Source organism: Ceratina calcarata, unplaced genomic scaffold, assembly GCF_001652005.2.
Source record: "Ceratina calcarata isolate Rehan_Ccalc_2016 unplaced genomic scaffold, ASM165200v1 scaffold551.2, whole genome shotgun sequence".
Classification (NCBI taxonomy): Eukaryota; Metazoa; Arthropoda; class Insecta; order Hymenoptera; family Apidae; genus Ceratina; species Ceratina calcarata.
Genome location: NW_017176693.1, coordinates 1,211,836 through 1,229,802, shown reverse-complemented (window position 1 = coordinate 1,229,802; position 17,967 = coordinate 1,211,836). Strand labels below are relative to the sequence as shown.

General features: G+C 45.4%; 4 protein-coding genes across 19 annotated transcripts in view; 1 reads left to right on the top strand and 3 right to left on the bottom strand.

Annotated features, from left to right (window-relative positions):
* Nucleotides 1–63: 63 nt before the first annotated feature.
* Vps2 (vacuolar protein sorting 2) lies at nucleotides 64–2,274 on the bottom strand. 2 transcript variants are annotated; one of them, XM_018031355.2, is made up of 5 exons: nucleotides 1,753–2,274; nucleotides 1,481–1,674; nucleotides 1,246–1,421; nucleotides 1,050–1,184; nucleotides 784–988 (listed from the first exon to the last, which is right to left on the bottom strand). In XM_018031355.2, the coding sequence occupies exons 2-5, from the start codon at nucleotides 1,646–1,648 to the stop codon at nucleotides 784–786; spliced, it is 684 nt and encodes a 227-aa protein (XP_017886844.1). In that variant the 5' UTR covers nucleotides 1,649–1,674; nucleotides 1,753–2,274. The 2 variants fall into 2 exon arrangements, with proteins under 2 accessions (XP_017886843.1, XP_017886844.1); XM_018031354.1 differs by lacking the exon at nucleotides 1,753–2,274 and having other exon boundaries at nucleotides 64–988; nucleotides 1,481–1,648.
* A 104-nt stretch (nucleotides 2,275–2,378) lies between these two features.
* LOC108628938 (uncharacterized) lies at nucleotides 2,379–3,718 on the bottom strand. Its single transcript, XM_018031172.2, has 4 exons — nucleotides 3,413–3,718; nucleotides 3,151–3,318; nucleotides 2,848–3,065; nucleotides 2,379–2,781 (listed from the first exon to the last, which is right to left on the bottom strand). Exons 1-4 carry the CDS (start codon nucleotides 3,588–3,590, stop codon nucleotides 2,467–2,469), a joined length of 879 nt encoding a protein of 292 aa, XP_017886661.1. The 5' UTR covers nucleotides 3,591–3,718; the 3' UTR covers nucleotides 2,379–2,466.
* A 142-nt stretch (nucleotides 3,719–3,860) lies between these two features.
* Dap160 (dynamin associated protein 160) overlaps nucleotides 3,861–17,967 on the top strand; it is a 26,306-nt gene continuing 12,199 nt past the window's right edge. For 7 of the 13 annotated variants that reach the window (XM_026816916.1, XM_026816926.1, XM_026816923.1 and 4 more), the window contains exons 1-8: nucleotides 12,754–12,964; nucleotides 15,704–15,759; nucleotides 15,871–16,024; nucleotides 16,093–16,241; nucleotides 16,310–16,525; nucleotides 16,798–16,893; nucleotides 17,436–17,531; nucleotides 17,773–17,943. In XM_026816916.1, the coding sequence (XP_026672717.1) occupies nucleotides 12,849–12,964; nucleotides 15,704–15,759; nucleotides 15,871–16,024; nucleotides 16,093–16,241; nucleotides 16,310–16,525; nucleotides 16,798–16,893; nucleotides 17,436–17,531; nucleotides 17,773–17,943 (1,054 nt within the window). In that variant the 5' untranslated portion in view covers nucleotides 12,754–12,848. Of the gene's footprint in view, nucleotides 3,974–12,753; nucleotides 12,965–15,143; nucleotides 15,582–15,703; nucleotides 15,760–15,870; nucleotides 16,025–16,092; nucleotides 16,242–16,309; nucleotides 16,526–16,797; nucleotides 16,894–17,435; nucleotides 17,532–17,772; nucleotides 17,944–17,967 lie in introns of those variants that run through there. The other 6 variants (XM_026816920.1, XM_026816919.1, XM_026816924.1 and 3 more) reach the window with 6 other exon arrangements.
* On the bottom strand, nucleotides 3,986–12,175 carry Orct (Organic cation transporter). Of its 3 annotated transcripts, none has more exons than XM_026816940.1 (11): nucleotides 8,969–12,077; nucleotides 7,972–8,852; nucleotides 6,714–7,259; nucleotides 6,313–6,565; nucleotides 5,903–6,161; nucleotides 5,670–5,838; nucleotides 5,376–5,609; nucleotides 5,085–5,299; nucleotides 4,837–5,018; nucleotides 4,622–4,758; nucleotides 3,986–4,562 (listed from the first exon to the last, which is right to left on the bottom strand). In XM_026816940.1, the coding sequence occupies exons 3-11, from the start codon at nucleotides 6,854–6,856 to the stop codon at nucleotides 4,445–4,447; spliced, it is 1,710 nt and encodes a 569-aa protein (XP_026672741.1). In that variant the 5' UTR covers nucleotides 6,857–7,259; nucleotides 7,972–8,852; nucleotides 8,969–12,077; the 3' UTR covers nucleotides 3,986–4,444. The 3 variants fall into 3 exon arrangements, with proteins under 3 accessions (XP_026672741.1, XP_026672740.1, XP_026672742.1); XM_026816939.1 differs by having other exon boundaries at nucleotides 7,972–11,512; nucleotides 11,614–12,077; XM_026816941.1 differs by lacking the exons at nucleotides 7,972–8,852; nucleotides 8,969–12,077 and adding an exon at nucleotides 12,098–12,175 and having other exon boundaries at nucleotides 3,988–4,562.

Genomic DNA, 17,967 nt, shown 5'->3' with positions numbered 1-17,967 from the left:
GAATTTTGTACTCGGCATTAGTCTTAATCGACCATTGTTCAAAGGTAAGTCAGATGTCACCTGTTATGTTTCACTGATTTATTTTGACTTTCTCATTCTTTCCGTTACATCGAATTATCTGCGTGGATTGTTGTCATGTTTAACACGAATCGTACAATCTTTGTTTTGTCGTTGTCACCGACCAAGTGTATAAATAAATTTTGTTAACACGATCATTGTGCCTGAACGGTGTAACGTTAGTGAAAGCTGCGAGGCACTGAGAGATTGAGCGGTTGAGCCGCGGCAAAAGCAGCGAACGCACTCGTGCTCCCGCTGTGTTATGCACAGCACGCGGTGTACGGTTCAGTTTTATTTCCCCTTATATAAAAACCTTTTACAGTAAATGTACATTATGTGCTAAAAGAATAAAGCAAGTATGTACATGTACGTAAACTATAAACTCCTCAAGTAAACTTATGTACACGTGATCGTATCAAAATACGATTAACTAAGTATTTTGTCCACTTTACAAAACGCGTTGTGCGCGGCGAACACGCACGAGACAATTGAAGTTATCTTGCTGTTATATATTTCTTTATATAAAAATTAGACAGATGCCTTTATTAGCGTAACGTTTTCGCTTCAACCCTCCCTCGAATCTTATAAATTACAAAAGCGAACGAATCGATGAACAATTGTTGTAACAATGTGTTCGTATCTCTAACAGATCGCAGAGCGTGTGAAGCGAATCGCGGGTGCGAAACTAACAAGTTCTCTTTACACATTTCGTACAGCTCGGCCAATTTACTCGCGCCGTAGATTTTCGAGCCTGGCCTGGAGATCCGCGTCCGCGTCCGCGAGATTTCCACCTTCCTCGCCTCCAGCTGCAGTCGCGACGGGCTGCTTCGAACCAGCCACGCTCAACGAACCGGACGCTTGTGGCAGGCCAGAGAGCTGGTCTGTCACCTGCAGTCCCAGTTCGTCCAGGACTTGCGATACGATAGCGTCGCTGCAGAAGAAAATGATGCGTGTAATTTTTTATGAACAGAATCGAGTCTGAGGTCGAATACCTTTCCTCCTCGTCACCCTCGTCCTCCATCGCGTCGTCGATCGCATCGTTCATGATTTCTTCTTTCATGTCCATTATCTCCGACTGTTTTTCGAACTCTTGCAGTATCTTCTGTATTTGAGGAAGGTTCAACTGTCTGTAGAAACATAAAACACTCGTGTAGCAGAGGCTGTTGCCTTCTGATTTAAAGATCTTACTTGTTCATGTTCTGCATGGCTCTGGTCACTCCTTTCATGGCCTGTGCCATCGTGTTCTGCGACCGTAAGGTTTGGATCTTCAAGGAAACTGCTTGGATGTTCGCCTTCATCAGCATAAACTTTTTCACGTATCGCCTGGTCCTCACGAGATCTTTAGCCATGATTTTCACAGCGTCCTGTCGAGGCAATGGTAATGACAATCAGTCGTTTACACGGCAAAATTAAGTTAGATTACCATTTGTCCATCTTTGGCAAGCTTCTTTATGTCTTGTATTATCTTTTTCTCCTGTTGTTCCATTCTCATTCTTTCCCTATCCAGATCCCTCATTGCCTTGTTCAAGGCTCTTTGATTTTTCCTGAGCATCTCTTCGGGAGTGATCCTTTTCCCAAATAACCACTCCATGATTCCAGTGAAAATATCGCTACTTGCTGAAATCGAATCGATTGATTTTACACGAAGGAACAAACAAATCGCGAAAGTGTATGATTAGAAGGCGTGAAAGCTATCTTGTTATAACTATCTTTTTATTATTAAAACGGTACAGAATTTGCACTGTACGAAATTGACTTCTCTTCAGGTTAAATCTCCGAGCGACGATTCACTTATTCGGATGAGTCACGCCTTTGAACCCGAACTCTTGACTCTGATTAAAAACGACGGTACGCAAAACCGAGAATCTCAACTAATTTTGACATCTCAAACTTCCTTTATAAAGCAATCGCTGCACGCAGCCGCACGCTATAACAATATTATTGTGCGAGATCAGTTTCGAACGGCACAGATGCAAATTAGAATGCGATTCAGCGAGAATTGCGGAATGCCAGTTTGACGGACGTGGATGGAGAAGGTAACTGCTATGCTGTCTTGACACCGCGATGCCAACAATAAATTCTCAGTATTTGAATACGTGGCATTCTCAAGGGATTGTGAACCGAGATAAACTTTTAAACCGTTCTTTAATGATATCGTTTGATGGAATAACGGGAACAACGTAAAATACAATAACGTATCAACGTTCCATATTCCATATATCCGCAAGTCCCGTCGTGATGTTAGTATAATTTAGAGAGGCAACGATAGTGCCCTCTACCGGGACTTGGATATGCGGATAGAATCAGTGGCAGGCAATGAATGAAGTAACAATTTGAAAACTCATATTTTTTCACTAACGTATACAATATTACATTGGCTTTTCCTCAAATTAGACGTAAAGAATTGTATTATATTATCATGTCAAATATAGGCACTTGTGCGTCTGTAAAGGTTTCAAACGGACCTTTGTTATATCTCTTCTGGACGTTAATTTTGACCCACGAAAGAACTTTGCTATTGTACTGATGCTCTGTTAAGCCACTAACTTCCTTGGCCATGAAAATTATCTGAGAATTAGACAAATCGTGAAACGTGATTTTTTTCTCTTGCTTTTTATCACTAAAAAACTTGAGTTCACCCTTTGCACAGATATACGTGCAACACTTTATCGGTTTGCCCCGAGTCCCATTCTCAGTGTCTAATGACCAATTGTGTTCGAAAATCTGTGTAACACGCGTCGAATTATAATTTATTCATCAATTATGTTTCAAATACATCCTCTTACTCACAAGAGCGTCCTCTGTCCTTGTACCCACAGGATATTTAAAACCAGGACGCGGTTCAGAGAACTTGTCTGGACAAATGTCTGTCTCTAATACCTCGACGTCAATTTTACCCCGGGACAAATGTTGAAAATACTTCTCATCGATTTTTCTTCTTTCCTCATCGATCTCGGACTTAATACTTTTTCGATAATAAACAGTTATTATTCCTGTCCCATCATCGACTAAACAACGACGTAAAAAGGATTCTTATGTTTTGAATTCTAAATAAGAATCTACTGTAACAAAACTAATCTCGTTCATTATTACCTGTATACTGATAAAAGTTGTCAGTTTCATTTATGTCTAATACAAATCCTGCTATTTCTATTACCCCGATCTTTTCATGAGGCATATTAAGAGGATGAAATTTGATCAGTGAATCCTCCGTGAAAGGCACAAGTCTATTTAATTCCATGATCAAAAATGGTTCGTTGCCTGTAATACGAGAAATAATATTTTATTACTGACGACGCTGTTTCAATTCTTCATTTTTTCGTTGTCTTTCATTGCTTATTCGGTATACACGTACGTCCTAATTTATATTCATCTGTTTCTTCGTCTATTTCTTCCTTTTTCTCTTCCTTACTGTTAACGCATTCTTCACTTGTTGGTAAGTATGACGGAAAATCGTAATTTCCCTCGTATGAAACAAAATCTGGTTTCATTCTATCGGGAAGATCCGTCCAACTTTTGACGCTTTTGCTCATTGTCAAGAATATCTTTGAACAGGGTACGAAATTTCATGGTTTCATCGAAGAGTCATAGAAGAATTGGCGAGACTCGCATGGACCTCAATCAACCTCAATACCTCGACCAACCTCGACTCAAGCTACTCAAGCAGGCGATCCCCACTGTCGCTGTTAGGTCGATTGTCACGTGATCGTGGCTGAGTTACGTAACATGAGAGGAGGATCGAAAGTATAGAATCGGAGGAAAACCAATATGTTCGCCTTCTTTTTGTCTCCGTTAGACGAGGCTGCAAACTCGCGCTCGTAGACGGACGCGCGGTTGAGACGAGGCATGGATCACCTCGCGTTGCAAGTCTGGGACTGAGGGACGGGATGTACAGACAAAGAGGAAAATCTCTTAGGTAACGATAGAATCTTAGGTCCAGATCCACGTTTTATTCGTAATTATTTTTGCGGACCTCCCGAACGAGCCTTCATAAATGTACAAGGTCACTTAACGCGTGAACAACGTTCAGAAAATTAGAGTAAATGATATGTTTCGTGGCAGAATCTGCGTGCGCGTTAATTACAAAGGCTGTGCTGCGAACAGAAGGTGGACGCTACCTTCTCACTTTCATCGGGTTCGAAACAAACTGAAAGTCCAACCGTAGGTTCGTCTTCGTCGCTTTCCCCGGTTTTCGCGTTTCGTCTGACGAAAAGGTAGAGAACCTACGTCGTTGGTCGTGCAGCTTGAAAGATCACTTTCTGATATTGCGATCTCGCAATGGGCACGCTAATACGTATGTACGTGTACGAAGGGTGCCTAGAATATAGTCGGACAAGATTCAAGTATATATTTTGAGCGTAACCGTTGACCGTACGAACGATCAACGTCATCCGTTCTGCTTCTCGTGGACACCGTTTTCTTGTGGCTTCAGCGGCTTTAACACGTCGACCTCGTTCAATTGCTCGATCTCCAATTGCTTCTGCTTTTCCTTCTTCGACAGTTTTCTAAAAGATATACAAGTCAATCTTAGTTGTCGACAAGCAGCGGAAATCGATCGACTCACTTTCCGAATAATTCCCCGTCCTGTATAGACTCCGGGAGCTTTTTGTTCAACGTTTCCGGCAGGAGCAACGATAGCGCGCCCCCGAGAAGTACGCACGATCCGAAAATGAGGAAAGGCAGAGGCATCCAGATTTTCGACTAGGAAACAGCATTTCCCGTTGATCGATATTACGCTATCGTTACGATGTAAAGTCATAGAAGAGTGAGATTGATTACCAAGAGAATGACGTACGGAGCGATCACTCCACCGATCCGAGCGAAAGTCGAGCTCGCCCCGAGGCCGACGTTGCGAATGACCGTGGGAAACTGCTCGGCGGTGAAAACGTAAATGGCACCGTAGGACGACGTGATGGTGAGCTTGCCGATCATCGCTAGGCACACCACGAGCCAGGAGGCGTCTGCAAACGTCAATCATTCTATTCGCTGCTACGAGATCGAGAGGAATCAGCTTTTCGTGTGCTTACCGGCGGGTACGAGTAAAATAGCGAGCATCGCGATTCCAGAGATCAGCATGCAACCGCACAAGATAAGCTTCCTTCCCCAACGATTCAACGTGAATATTAGAAACGTGTACGCAGGTATTTCTACCAGACCGGAGATCACGAAATTAACATAATCGTTGCCTCCAAGATTGGACACGTGCCAGGACAAACCGTAGTAGGTACCGCTGTTTACGAGCCTGCGAATAAAAGAGCGTACGCCGAACGTGAAAAGCTTCTTTCAAACAGTTTGAAAAAGTTCGAAACGACGATTACCAATTGAAGAATATCAGACAGCTCTTCCGCCTTAAATTAGGATACCGAAAAAGATCGAACAGCGACGGCTTTTTGTAATCTGGCACGGAGTCTTCGCTGTTGTTATTGAGGAGCGTGTCGAGGACTTCGGACGGCATGTCGACGCCGTTCTCCAGGGAAGCTCGCTGAAGCAAATCTTTCGCTTCCTGCGTGCGACCTTTCGTCAATAGCCAGCGCGCGGATTCGGGAATGAACCTGAAGAGAGATCGATGGACAGTGGCGTCGGAGTACGGTCAGCTCGGTAGAACGTCTTACCACCAGTAAAGAAGAAACGCAACGCTGGGTACGGTGATAGCGACTTGTAACATCCTCCAATCCGTAATAAAATAGGCAAAGGCAGCAGTTAGGATGTATCCGGTCGTGAAGAATAATTGGCAGCCGACTCCAGCTACCAACCGCTTCTTCGGGCCTACCATTTCCAACGCTGGAAATATCACGGTTCAGCATCGGTAAACGATATCCACCGGATTTAATTGAGTATATTTTACCGATTACGTAGGCGACCAAGAAGACTCCGCTGGTGGTCGAGCCGACGATTAATCTGAAGATAACGTAGGAAATAAACTCTGGTGAAACCGCGACTAGTATACCGCCGACCAGCTGTATGACTAAAGACAGGAAGAAAATTGGTCTACGTCCAAATTTATCGGACAAACCACCGAATATCATCGAGCCAAGCATCACTCCTACCATGAACAACGAGTCCCCCGTTGCTTTCAACCATGCCTTGTCGCAAACTAGGTTCCACTGAAATCAAACCGCGATGGAACATAAAATATTCAGAGGGCGATCGTAAGAAGAAACAATGCAACGATCGAATTGCAGCAATTACAGAGAGACGGTAGAGATCTATTATTGATCGGAGGATCCAACGAATTAATTGCAGAGCGAAGCGTACCTCAGAGATGGTGGTGCTCTTGTATTTGCTCCTGTCGTAAACGTACGTCTCGCACGGCACGAGTCTTTGAGCGTCTACAGTGAACGCTTGCGACGTATCTACGTGTCTGTTCATCGTATCGTTGATGGGCACGTTCCACCTATGGCAGAGCGATAATTTCTCCTGGCCGTGATCCCACGGGAAGCTCGCGTTCATCACGTGCGGCGGCAAATAGAACGTGGCGTTCTCCGGGTCCTCGTCCGGTAAGAGACACCTGAAGCCAACATCCTTAAAGTGACAAACGGTAGACCGGGGATCTCGGAATAAGACTTCTATCGTGATTCGAATATTGCGATCATCGCGATTGTACGTATTTTTATAAAATCAGCAGTTTAATAATCGGGTTTTCTGCCCGGAACTACCTGGCATCCATTTCGGCGCTTAGAAAGACGCCGGCGATTTTGTGAAAGGCGCAGGATATCGCAGGGAGACACAGCAGGAAGTAGATCCTCCGTTGGTAACGGCCGAACTCTCCCATCCGCAGAATGACATCGTCGTACGCCATTTCTAATCCTTCTGCGTCTTCGAATCCCCGTGGTCCTGCCTTTGTTCGGGGATGCGCTCCTCAAGCGATATCTCTCTGTCGACGAATCCGTCTCGGCGGGGATTATTTCTTCCTGCCGCGAAGGGATCCTCGAATGAATTTCAACCTTGACAAGGTTTTCACTCTTACGAAGGTTCTGTTCTCTTTCTTACAAAATACAAGAGCTCTCTCTCTCTCTCTTTATTTTCAATTCCTTAAGTCGGTTAAAAGTTTTTCAACTTATATGTGAATAAAAACGATCAGCGAATCGCGTATGTCACTCTCTAATATTATCTTGTGCGAACAGTCTTTGTGAGTTGATTAGAAGAACAGGTAGCCTGCTCCTTAGCTGACGGTCGACAGTGCCGGATCCCTTTACTTCGACCTGAAACCAGAAATTCATTATCGAGAGGCACGGCAAACCGTCAGATTACTCGTCAGTGGAACGTAAACAATAACTTGTGACAACTTGTGTGCTTGTCTGATAATAACTCAGGAACGAGATGATCAATTCTCGGAGTGAGCGCAAGGGAAAAGTATGTGCAGGCAGGCAAGAATGTTGAGACGATCTTAAAGATAAACGTAGTGTCGATGGAAATGACAGGGTTTTTATAATAGAACGGGTCTTATGCGAAGAAGAGAGTTCAGATGATCGCGGGATGTTTAAAGAAGATATGGCTGCTGATAAGAAGCGGCGATTTTTATCCCAAAACGAGAAACTTCGTCCATACTATTTCTGTTCCCGACTGCACGCGAGAATGAATTATGAAATATTCAAGTATTTACAAAGGCTCGGCCCGAGGAGCGGGACCTTGCGCAATTTCGTTTACCGTTCCCGAAGAAGTCGGGGACATACACGTGTAGGCGGTGAATCAATTTCGTACATTATTCGGTGAAGCTATCGAAATTTACATCTCTCGTGTCCTATTGTTACTAATGAATATACTAATGAATCAAAAATTGCGCCTTCGCGTCATGAATAGAAACTGCGAATCCTCTCGGTCGGAGTTCTCTAAAACTTTCAACGAGTTTCGATAAACTTATACGCGACAGAGTCGTCCGAAGGGAGGAAGGTATTTCCGAAATATCTAACACACCTTGGTGAGGAGGAAAGCGTGAAACGATCCTGCGCGCACTAAGGACGGACGACGACTGTCGGTGCTTTGGCCGGCTAAACGCAAGGAGCTCGAGTGTATGACCCTTCCTCGGAGGTGGCAGTGGCGCCGCAACCATCATCGAGTCGGCCAGCCCACCCTCCTTTTACCCTTCACGCTCTACCAAGCATCGGTCACCCTTCAGAACGGTCGAACCAAATTCTAACGTCTTCGTTAATCCTATCGCCTGGACTGGAGTTTAAAATTAGAAAAATCTTCGCTCGCCAATGCTTCGAGCGGAGTATTCCTCGTTGTCTGAAACAATTCAGCATTCCTATTGTTCAACGTCACTTGCACGTTTGATTTTCAATTGATTCGTCGTCGATCGGAGATCGTCCCGAACATGCTCGACTTTGACCTTAAAGATTCTTAAAGCGTCTGATTCTCTGTCTCGATCGCGGGCCATTCGTCCCAATGGGTCAATGGCAAACCTGTTGCTCCCTCGTCGAGCCGAGCAACGCGTACCAAATTCGTTTCGACAGAGTGGCTGAGCCGGGGAGGAAGCCGCTTGGCAGCCTTCTCGAGCCCCAGACTGATCTTCTGTCACATCGAATTTTTGTTTGAACGACGACAAGGTGAAAGGTTTGCGTCTGCGATGATACGATGTCGCGTACTGAAGCTGGGCCCGGTGCGCACGTTCACGAAGAGGGTTTAGGACCTCTGGAGAATGCGGTCGCACAATCCCTGAGACGAGTCCCTTAGGTCCTCCTGGAACGGACCCTTACGAACAGTTACGACCGCTCAAGAACATGTTTGTGCACGCCTTCGCGATTTACGGATCATGTCAGTCTTCTATATTTCGTGTTCTTACGACGAGGAGGGACCTGTTCGGAAACAGAGATACACCGATGAAAGCGAGTCGACGGAAAGTGCAAGGAATCGCATTATCCGGCCCGTAAGAAGGACAAGGAGATCTTGTAAATTACGATTCCTAGCAAACCTTGATAAAACCCCGTTCCACCTCCCCGAGGAATGAGTACAAAAGGGGGGCGGTCGGGAGACGTAATTTGCAACAGGTTCTCGTTGCTGAAAAACGTTGACGAGCACCGGTGAAACGTGAGTGCAGACGGTGCATTTTAAGGCTGCTCCGTCGTTGTTCAGCGATGCAGTTATTAACGTAGAGAATCAGCATTTCGTGTTACTTCGTTCCTTTTCTCAGGCTCCGGACCTAGACTTATCTTGAATCGTGACTGTATCGAAGGGACAGTTTACTTTTCGTAGCCAAACGCACAATTACCAACGTTGGTCGCGGCGGCGTTTTTTCCATTCCGATCACGTCGGTCGACGGTTCTACCGTTCTACGATCATAGCGCAGCTCGGTACGCGAGTATCCGTGAAAGAAATAATCAGCCTTGCGTCATCTATAAATAGCATACGCGCGTTTCGCGGTAAGTGCCGGGAATCCGATGCCGATGCGTGAAAGGGAGACGCCGAGATGCAGGTGCACTTCCTGTCCAGTACCAATCGTTTCGATAAACATCACGTGCCCGACCGATTTTCATCTCCTTGCATTTTGTCTTTCACCCCTTCCTCGTTCGTTGGATTCTGCATTCAAAGAGGTAGACTCGAATTCGATCGACGAGTCCCTTGGTGAGCGCATTTGGAAATTCTTGAAATTACTCTGAAAATACCTCTGAACTTGGTCATTTTACTCGGTTCTTCGGTTATTTCGAGGAGAACCTAATTGAGATTGCAGCGGATCTCTTTGCTTTCGGAGAAAGCCGTTCGGCTCTCGAGATTCCGCCTCAAGGTGACGAACTTCTTACTTACTGTATGCGACACGTTTATCCAATTAAGACAACGTATTGTTGGCATCCATTTCCGAGAAGGGGCAATTGGTTTCGGTAATGTAAAAATTATGTTCGACAATGTGCGTGCGGGACACCCGTCCAAAGAGATCTCGACTCAACGGATCACCGGCGTCGAGCATTCTCGATAAGAAAATTTCTAAGATCGACTAGATATTTTCTAATGGAACGATCAGACGAAACAAAGTCACTTAATTTATTCTGTTCCGGTTGGAACACGACACATCGGTCTGCCCGATGATAAGATAATCTTATCGCGAGCCTCGAAACTCCTACTTTACAAATCATAAGCGTCAAGCAATTAAATGTACATTTTAAAGATCGCCGTTTCATCTGTCGATCGAATCTGTTTGTTGCTCGAGCGTGGGCGGCGGCATATTGAGCTGTCGATAGTGAATCTCGCCAAGCTATTGAATCCTGATCGTGTAATTAGCACGTAGAACACAGAACAGCTCAGAGGAGTCGGCGACGAAGATTCGACTCGTACTTTTAATCGATCCGTTGATCTTCCGTGTTGAATAACGACTCTTGTAACAGAGCGAGAACGAGAGTCGATTATTTCTCGTCCTGCGTTTCCTCTCACGATCTCCTTTTCCTTCAAAGGGTGGGCTGAGAATTATATAATTTCCCAGTTTCATTCTCGGCTGTCCTATTCGACCGCGCGATTGGACACACCAAGCGAGCTTTCCTTTTTTTCTCCCATAAAAATTCCAACGCTGTTCTCCTCCGCCTCTTTGTCGCGCGTACAAAGACATGACTTACATGGGCGCCGATCAGATTTTATCATCAGCCATTCTCTCGCTTCTGTTTAAAGATGCGTGACAATCGAGTACATGTAGGCAAACAGATCTGATATGATATCGTTGTAATACCAATTGAACTGATCGTGTATACGCATCGAGGGTGGAAGGAATGGAACGATAATTGAACACGTTCGATGGTGCGCGCAGGAGGGAAAACGAATGAAATTTGTTTGATCGCTCGATCCGAGTCGCCCATCGAAACGACGTGGAAGGACGTGATAAAAAAAATAACGGCGTCGACGCCCATGCACGGCTACCCCCTTTTAACTGCTCCCATCGCCGTTGGAGGCCGAGAGAGCAGAACTCGAGAGCGAACTCGAAAGCTATTTATAGTAGGGAGCGGCTTCTAGTTCCCACCGCGTGAAAAATCGCGACTGGTTTCCTGCGAGCCGCGCTCAGAGAAGGAAAGAAGAGTGCCAAAGAAGAAGAGGGCACAGTTTGGAGAAGAGGGTTCGAGAAGAAGAAGGAAAAGGGACGCGAGAAGACAGTCGCTCTTCCCGCCTCTCATTCATTTTTTTCGCCCTGAAACGCGCGTGAAACTCTGGAATTCCTAGCAAGGACACTCGCAAGGATCTCCAGAAATACGATCGATCGAGATACCGACGACGGGAATCCATTATTGCTAATTGTCGACAGGAAATATCGACAATCATGTTTCGCAATTTTGACTGGTTCGCGTTTCGCATTGCATCAGACCGTAGTTCCTTGTTGTTACGTGGAAGAAGAGTTTTTAATCATTGAATCGTGAAGCGTTTTTCCCAGAGTTATTAACTTGAGCGACTGGCGCCAACGAGAAATCAATCACGTTGTTTACGTCGAAGTACGACAGTGCAAACGCATCGAATCGTCCTTATCCGGCGTTGAATCGCATACCTGGCGGCGATGAAAGAGAACAGATGCATTAATTGAAGGAGAGATCCTCGTTCGTCATAGACGATGCACGATCGAGCTATTTAAATGCGAGGATCTAGTACCTAGAGTTCTATTCTTCGTTTCGTCGTACCAAACGACACTTGACTTTCTGTTGTACTCGTGTATGATGAATTATGGCATTTATAATTGTTGAAATACCGGCGTTGCAATGATGTGCCGCGTGAAATTTGCATCGCACGCATGCGCTTCCATGAATTCGAGCAGACGCTCGCAAGTCACTGACCCAATTCCATCGAAGTGATCACTGGTATCGTTCCAATCTTCCTAAGGAACTCTCGACCGACTCGTCTCGTAACATTCTCGCCGTCTACCGGTTTAGAATAATGCCTATAATTACTGTTTGCGAACGTTTTACTTGACCGTAGAGCCGGCTACCGGCCGGCCACAGTGCACAGCCGATCGATACGGTGTACGCGAGCTAACAGCGAGAGTTCCGCGACGAATCGAGCCATCCATCAATTTTGTCACACGCGAAACGCATTTAGACCCGATGCACCCGTCCGCCTCTGTCATGGAATCACGTACCTCTTCCCTGATCGCTGCCGGTTTGGTGATCCAGGATAAAGCGTCAAAAACACACACGCGGAACGGGAAACGCCAGGTCGAAGACCCTCCGACACCGGACGATTACTATAGGCCCCGGAAGATGGCAGCTCGCGTGATTTACGAGGCCTCTCGTTGATTTCTAATACGCCCCTTTTATTTCACGCAAATAGAACGCTCTTTGAACTTTACGTTACAGTCCTGTGCTTCGCACGAAAGAAAAAGAAAGTCTGCTAATCTTTCGTCGATGGTCCGGATGACGAACGATGCCTTTGAAGCATGTCCTCTCACGTCGTCCGTTAGACCGCGGATTTTTATGCAAAGTCTGAGTTGTAGACGTATCAGTTTAAGAGACGATACTCTGTCCTTTAATCCTACTACAACATCGTACTGAATATGCATTATCTTGGCGTTAATACTTGGCGCACTTTTGTCCACTGTATGTGCATGCGCACGCGTACGTGTTAGCCACGTTTCTTACACGTTCAATTTTGCTATAAACGCATAATAAAATCCGCAGTTAGCATCCGATGTGTATAAAGTATAGCTAATTAAATGAAACGAAATGATTCTGCTCTACCGTGCGCAACTTTCATGTTACACATTCATCGCTCTTGACCTCTCGCGGTCCACGCTTACCGAGGCTGACTTGATTATTGATTCATGTGCACGATATCGAGAGGAACGCGTGATTGCATCTGACCCGGAATATCTTCTCGACATTTTGCTGTGAATGAACGAATTAAACAAACGGCAGAGACTAGGATCGTGGACGAATCTATATCTCCCGACTTTGGCATTATGTCATTGGAACACTGAGGCGTTAAAAATAGAGAGAGAGAGAGAACGGTATGTTGCTCGTTATCATTCCGAATCGTTTTTGTTCTCATAACTTTGTCTATCGCGTACTCAAATGCTGTGGATGCATTAAATATGCGATTCCAGTATGAGTCATCAATTCTGCTAGCCATTTGTACAGGCGTACGACTGCAGTCCCATGAGAGCACATTATTGTACGAAATTGAATCTTTTTAAATGACCGTTACAAGAACCTGGACTTTCGGTAAAGGAAACGTCCCAATTTCTACTCACTGCCGCGTTTTCCTATAATTTTACACGTTAGAGAACGTGAGAACACGAGCCAATCAGTAGGGACGTTCACCTCACCTGTTAAACGAAAGAGTGTGACCATAAATAGTACCGAAGATACGTTTGATTTTGATGTTTGAAAATGATCCTGTCAGTCGAAGGGACACGTGGTTCTTCTTCCGTGGGTTAGCGCACTTGGCCATCGTGACATTGTATGGACGTAATTCATGTCGTAATGGTTTAACGCACCGGCACTCGAAACAATTGGCATTGACTGGTGACAAACGCGTAATCGCCTCGCATTATTAACAGCGTGCATGTTCTGAATAGGACCGGAGTTTGGTCGTACAGCGCAGGGAGTCGTAACGCGCGTAAAAACCAAAGTACACCCGCTTACTTTTTCGTTCGAAGAAATACGATCCGAACGTTCTCTCAGAGTAATTTTATGATGATACCTAAACGATGCGTATCTTGAAACGGTCTAGCGTTGTTTCGCGCCACTGGATCGTTATGGATTTGCGACGTTCCTCGAGTCCTAAATCGTGTAAAAATCACGTCGCTCTCTATCTAGAGTTTCAAATCGTCCTCTCTGTAACGACACGAATTACATTTGACGGATCGATGTCCAAATAGAACGGGAATTGACTACCGGAGTTATAATTGTTTCTGTTCAACGAACTCGTAGACAAACAAGTAATGCAAGAATACGTACCGTAGACAAGTGATGATCGCTGCTCGGAAGTTCCACGAGAGCGGAGAAGCTGAGGTCAGTTGTTCCTCGAAGACAATTGCACGAAACACTGTCACTCGCGAAACGAACGTTTAGCAGAGTTGAAGAGCAGAGCGAAACACATTTCGATTTCCGTTACGATTTAGAGCCGGCAACGACACGGCTCGTTATCGATCAATCGTGATATTCGCGCGTACAATCGCCGTTACGGTTCTTACCTCGCCGTTCGAATGTTTGTGAACTATCAGCACCGTAGAGCGTCGAGACGCGTCGAGGTTGGAAAATGTCGTTTATTCCATGGGGTACGATTCTCCATGCCTGTCCGAACCACGATCCGTGCCTTTTTCAACGTTCCGACGAGCTTCACTGACGACGAAACGGCGCTTTGTAATTACCAGGTTGCGCGCACTTACCCATATGCGTACGGTAGAACCGTCACTCCGAACTCCGTATCCCGGAAACCGCGTATTTCAACTCCATTTGTCCTTACGATAGTTTACCTGCCTAGCTAATTGCGCGCTCTTATCGAGCTCTTATCACTCGAACAATACCTAATCGTCGAAATGCATGGTCACATGTACAAGCATTAGTGAACTCTTATTATTATTTTAACGACCCCGACCAATTTAACGAATTACTAATTCTAAGCACTGCACTTAGACTAGTTGCAAAAGAAATATTACCGCAAAGTCCAATTTAACAGCTTCTAATTTCATGTTATCTGGCGTATACTCATTTTACGTATAATAAAGCGATGATCAGTTCCCTCCATTTTATTGATAGATCGATCAAGTCTGGTTGTTTGGAACGTCTGAAGTTCGTTCATATCGGAACACTTCCGGTTACCGGAAAATCGGTTTTATCGATCGATCCCCACAGCTTTCAGCTGGGAGATCGGGGGAAGTGGTAGAATTTCTGGTCGATCTGGTCTTGCTGAAATACAGTATATTTCTTCGAATAAACTTGTTCCCTGATTTTAATTGTGATTCGTCGACGCGAGACTCGATCGTGAGACAACGATAAGCGTCCAAGAAGACGATTTATAAGTGTGTATGTACCTATTCCTTCGGGGCCGTACCGCGTCCCTTGACGTCGTCAGGATTCGTTTGGAAGAGACGAGATCTTCTTTCGTCGTATAGGACATTTCGTCGATGTACAATTGATCCTGTTATTACGATCATTCAACGATGTCTGGAAAATTTGAACCAAGGGTTGCGGAAATGGCGGTCTCGACCGAAGATCAGGCTGGCGCTATCGATTCCTCCCGAAGATTTCCGAGAATAACCGAGGTCGTGGAAGTGACGTATGGACGTCAGTAGTGTGGGCCGACCCGCGTATCCTCGGTACGATCGAGAGGTTTTGTCCGATTCTCCCCTTACACGAAACGATCGCTGAAAATCGTGGTATTCGACCATGAACTTCCTTTAGAAGAACCGCGGAAGGGGATACGCGAGCGAGATAAGCGGTCGGTCGTCGTCACTCTTCTGACTCGCCTTCGAGAAAAAAATCTTGCTTTCATACGTGCGCGTCAGGCCCCTCCGATCAATCTTCAAGTTCGCGACCCCGTCTTTCCCTCGGTTAATTGGGTTTGTTCGTGATTGAGTCCACGCTAAATTGATAGCGTCCCGACGATTGTTCTTCCGTGAGGTATGCCTCGAGTCATTGTCAACGGGATCGATCTCTGCAACCTAACCTTACGGAAGACGATCTCTCGATCTGTCGACTCATCTGAGATCATCCGCGACGACTGACATCCCATTTTGTTACAGGTCCGATTCGGTGGTCACCTACGGGTGCACAGAGATGGCCACCCCTCAGACTCCGGGTAAGTCGCCTACTTTCTTCGTTCGAGGGACGAGAGGCGGACATGCTCCGATTCAACTGTCATGTTGACAGTAACGATCCGCAGAGAGAAATTGATCATTAATCGTTCTAGGTATGGACCCATGGGTGATCCAACCTGGGGAACGTGCAAAGTATAGGCAGCAGTTCGATTCTTTGAAACCGATCAATGGTGTCATCACTGGAGAACAGGCGAAAGAGTTTTTTCTCAAGTCTCAGCTTCAGCCTTTGATCCTCGGTCAAATATGGTACTGATATTTGATTCTTTCGTTTGTCTTGTTGTGTGGTAATCGTAACACGACACCTTCCATTCCAGGGCTCTGTCGGACACGGACGCAGATGGAAAGATGGACATCAACGAATTTAGTATTGCATGTAAATTGATCACTTTGAAATTAAAGGGTTTCGAGATTCCAAAAACCTTGCCACCGTCTCTGGTTCAGAGTTTGAAACAATTCTCTGCCGGTGAGTACAAACAAGATCGTAGAAGAGCGAGAGTTGAATCGATGATTCTGACCGATGTTTCCTTGCAGCTGAAACAGCTTTGACGAACGGAGCTCCTACCATCCCGCCACAGAACAATGTCGCTTCCTTAGTAAATTTGTCTGGCCCACCGCAAGTCCCGGTGCAACCTCTGATCGGCGGAGTACCTATGACCGGATCTGTCCCACGTCCACTCATAGGCCCACGACCGAACGGGCTATTGCCAGGGCAGAGCATCAGACCTGTCGCACCGATGACTCTACCAGGTAATTATACGAAGATTCCGACTCTTATGCGAATTTCTCAACGAGTCGTAAAAACGTGTACACTGAATTAAGGATCGTAATGGTCGAAATACAGTCGTGTCTCGGTCGAGTTTATATGTCGCAACGACAAAGGCATCCTCGTTGTCGAGACCAGACCGAAGTCTGCTTCGAGTATTTTGAATGTTCATTCCGGTGATTGCAATCATAAAAATCATTTTAACTAACGTACAGTATTATTTAGCATTATTTTACTTATGCATCATACTACACAGCATCACGACAAAGTAGACAGAACGTGGCTGCCACGACACATGCCACGACTCACACAGCGTCAAAGCCACCCGCTCGACCTGCACCACCCTCTGTGGGTATGTTATAAAAAGTGGATGTTTAAGTATGAACGGAGTCTTCCTCCAATTCGATACTTTTCGTTTATTTTTTAAGCTTACCGAGACATTGCCATTCTCTCCTGAGCCATATTTCTGTTTGATGTAATCAGCAGTAAAATACGTATTATGATATGCGATGCATCGATATTTTCTTCGCTCAGTTTTGCATGAAACGATATTATAATCCAGCGTTGTACGAAGACGATTATTAAAATGCCACGTACACCATAAGATAAAAGCTACGGGAGTGCATATAACGAATGAAGTATTAATATCGAAGTGACATGACGTCGCGTACACGTCACTCAAAGGTCATACTTCTCTGCTCTATGCCTCTGTGTCTATCTATACACTTGTACGTGTAACTTTATTATGTTATGTACGTATCATTGTTGCAATGGCTTCATTCACTGATTGTACATCACGTACTCTGCTACTCTCTCCTCTCTATGTATACTTATACCTGCGCACACGTGTACAACGTTTTATACAATGATGTGATATTTGTGCTGCGAAAAAAGGAATCGTGCCTTCTTCGAGTATCACCACTACCGATATCAATGCCACTAGTCCTAGTGGTGGTCCTCCTCAAAGACCTACACCACCCACAAGTATTGGTATGTTTCAAACGATTTGAAACGTAGATGAAGCGCATGTAGTGAGTCCAGTTAGATTCTCCCCAGGTTCGTAGATTGAAATCAGGAAATGATTCCTTTTTGTATTCCACATCTAGCTTTATTCATATTTTATTATCTTAGCTTCCTCGCTGCATCGTATCAATTATTTTAATTAGTCGCTTTCAATGATGTTACCGATCGTGTTTGTGGAGACGTTGTTCAGCATCGACTATATTTTCAGGAGCTAATTTTTCACCGATAACCAGTGGCCCGCCACCGAAACCAGCACCGCCGTCGTTCCCCAACAGTCCAGTGGCCGCAGGAATTTCACCGGTGAAGGTACCGCCCGTGCCCGCCGCGCCTATCATTCCTCCGGTGCAGCCTGTTCAGCCGATGACTGCGTCCACCATGGGTAATTTATCCTTTCACCGATTCA

What these genes read in the sequence shown, in the direction of transcription:
- Vps2 (XM_018031355.2), bottom strand. Translation starts at nt 1,648, where the DNA reads ATGGAGTGGTTATTTGGGAAAAGGATCACTCCCGAAGAGATGCTCAGG. An exon ending in TTGCCAAAGATGGACAAATG is followed by an intron (nt 1,422 to 1,480) that starts GTAATCTAACTT and finishes TTGCCTCGACAG; the next exon opens with GACGCTGTGAAAATCATGGC. An exon ending in GCCATGCAGAACATGAACAA is followed by an intron (nt 1,185 to 1,245) that starts GTAAGATCTTTA and finishes ATGTTTCTACAG; the next exon opens with ACAGTTGAACCTTCCTCAAA.
- Orct (XM_026816941.1), bottom strand. Translation starts at nt 6,856, where the DNA reads ATGGCGTACGACGATGTCATTCTGCGGATGGGAGAGTTCGGCCGTTAC. An exon ending in AGAGCACCACCATCTCTGAG is followed by an intron (nt 6,162 to 6,312) that starts GTACGCTTCGCT and finishes GTTTGATTTCAG; the next exon opens with TGGAACCTAGTTTGCGACAA. An exon ending in TGTCTGATATTCTTCAATTG is followed by an intron (nt 5,300 to 5,375) that starts GTAATCGTCGTT and finishes TTTTATTCGCAG; the next exon opens with GCTCGTAAACAGCGGTACCT.
- LOC108628938 (XM_018031172.2), bottom strand. Translation starts at nt 3,590, where the DNA reads ATGAGCAAAAGCGTCAAAAGTTGGACGGATCTTCCCGATAGAATGAAA. An exon ending in CAACTTTTATCAGTATACAG is followed by an intron (nt 3,066 to 3,150) that starts GTAATAATGAAC and finishes GTCGTTGTTTAG; the next exon opens with TCGATGATGGGACAGGAATA. An exon ending in CAAGGACAGAGGACGCTCTT is followed by an intron (nt 2,782 to 2,847) that starts GTGAGTAAGAGG and finishes CGTGTTACACAG; the next exon opens with ATTTTCGAACACAATTGGTC.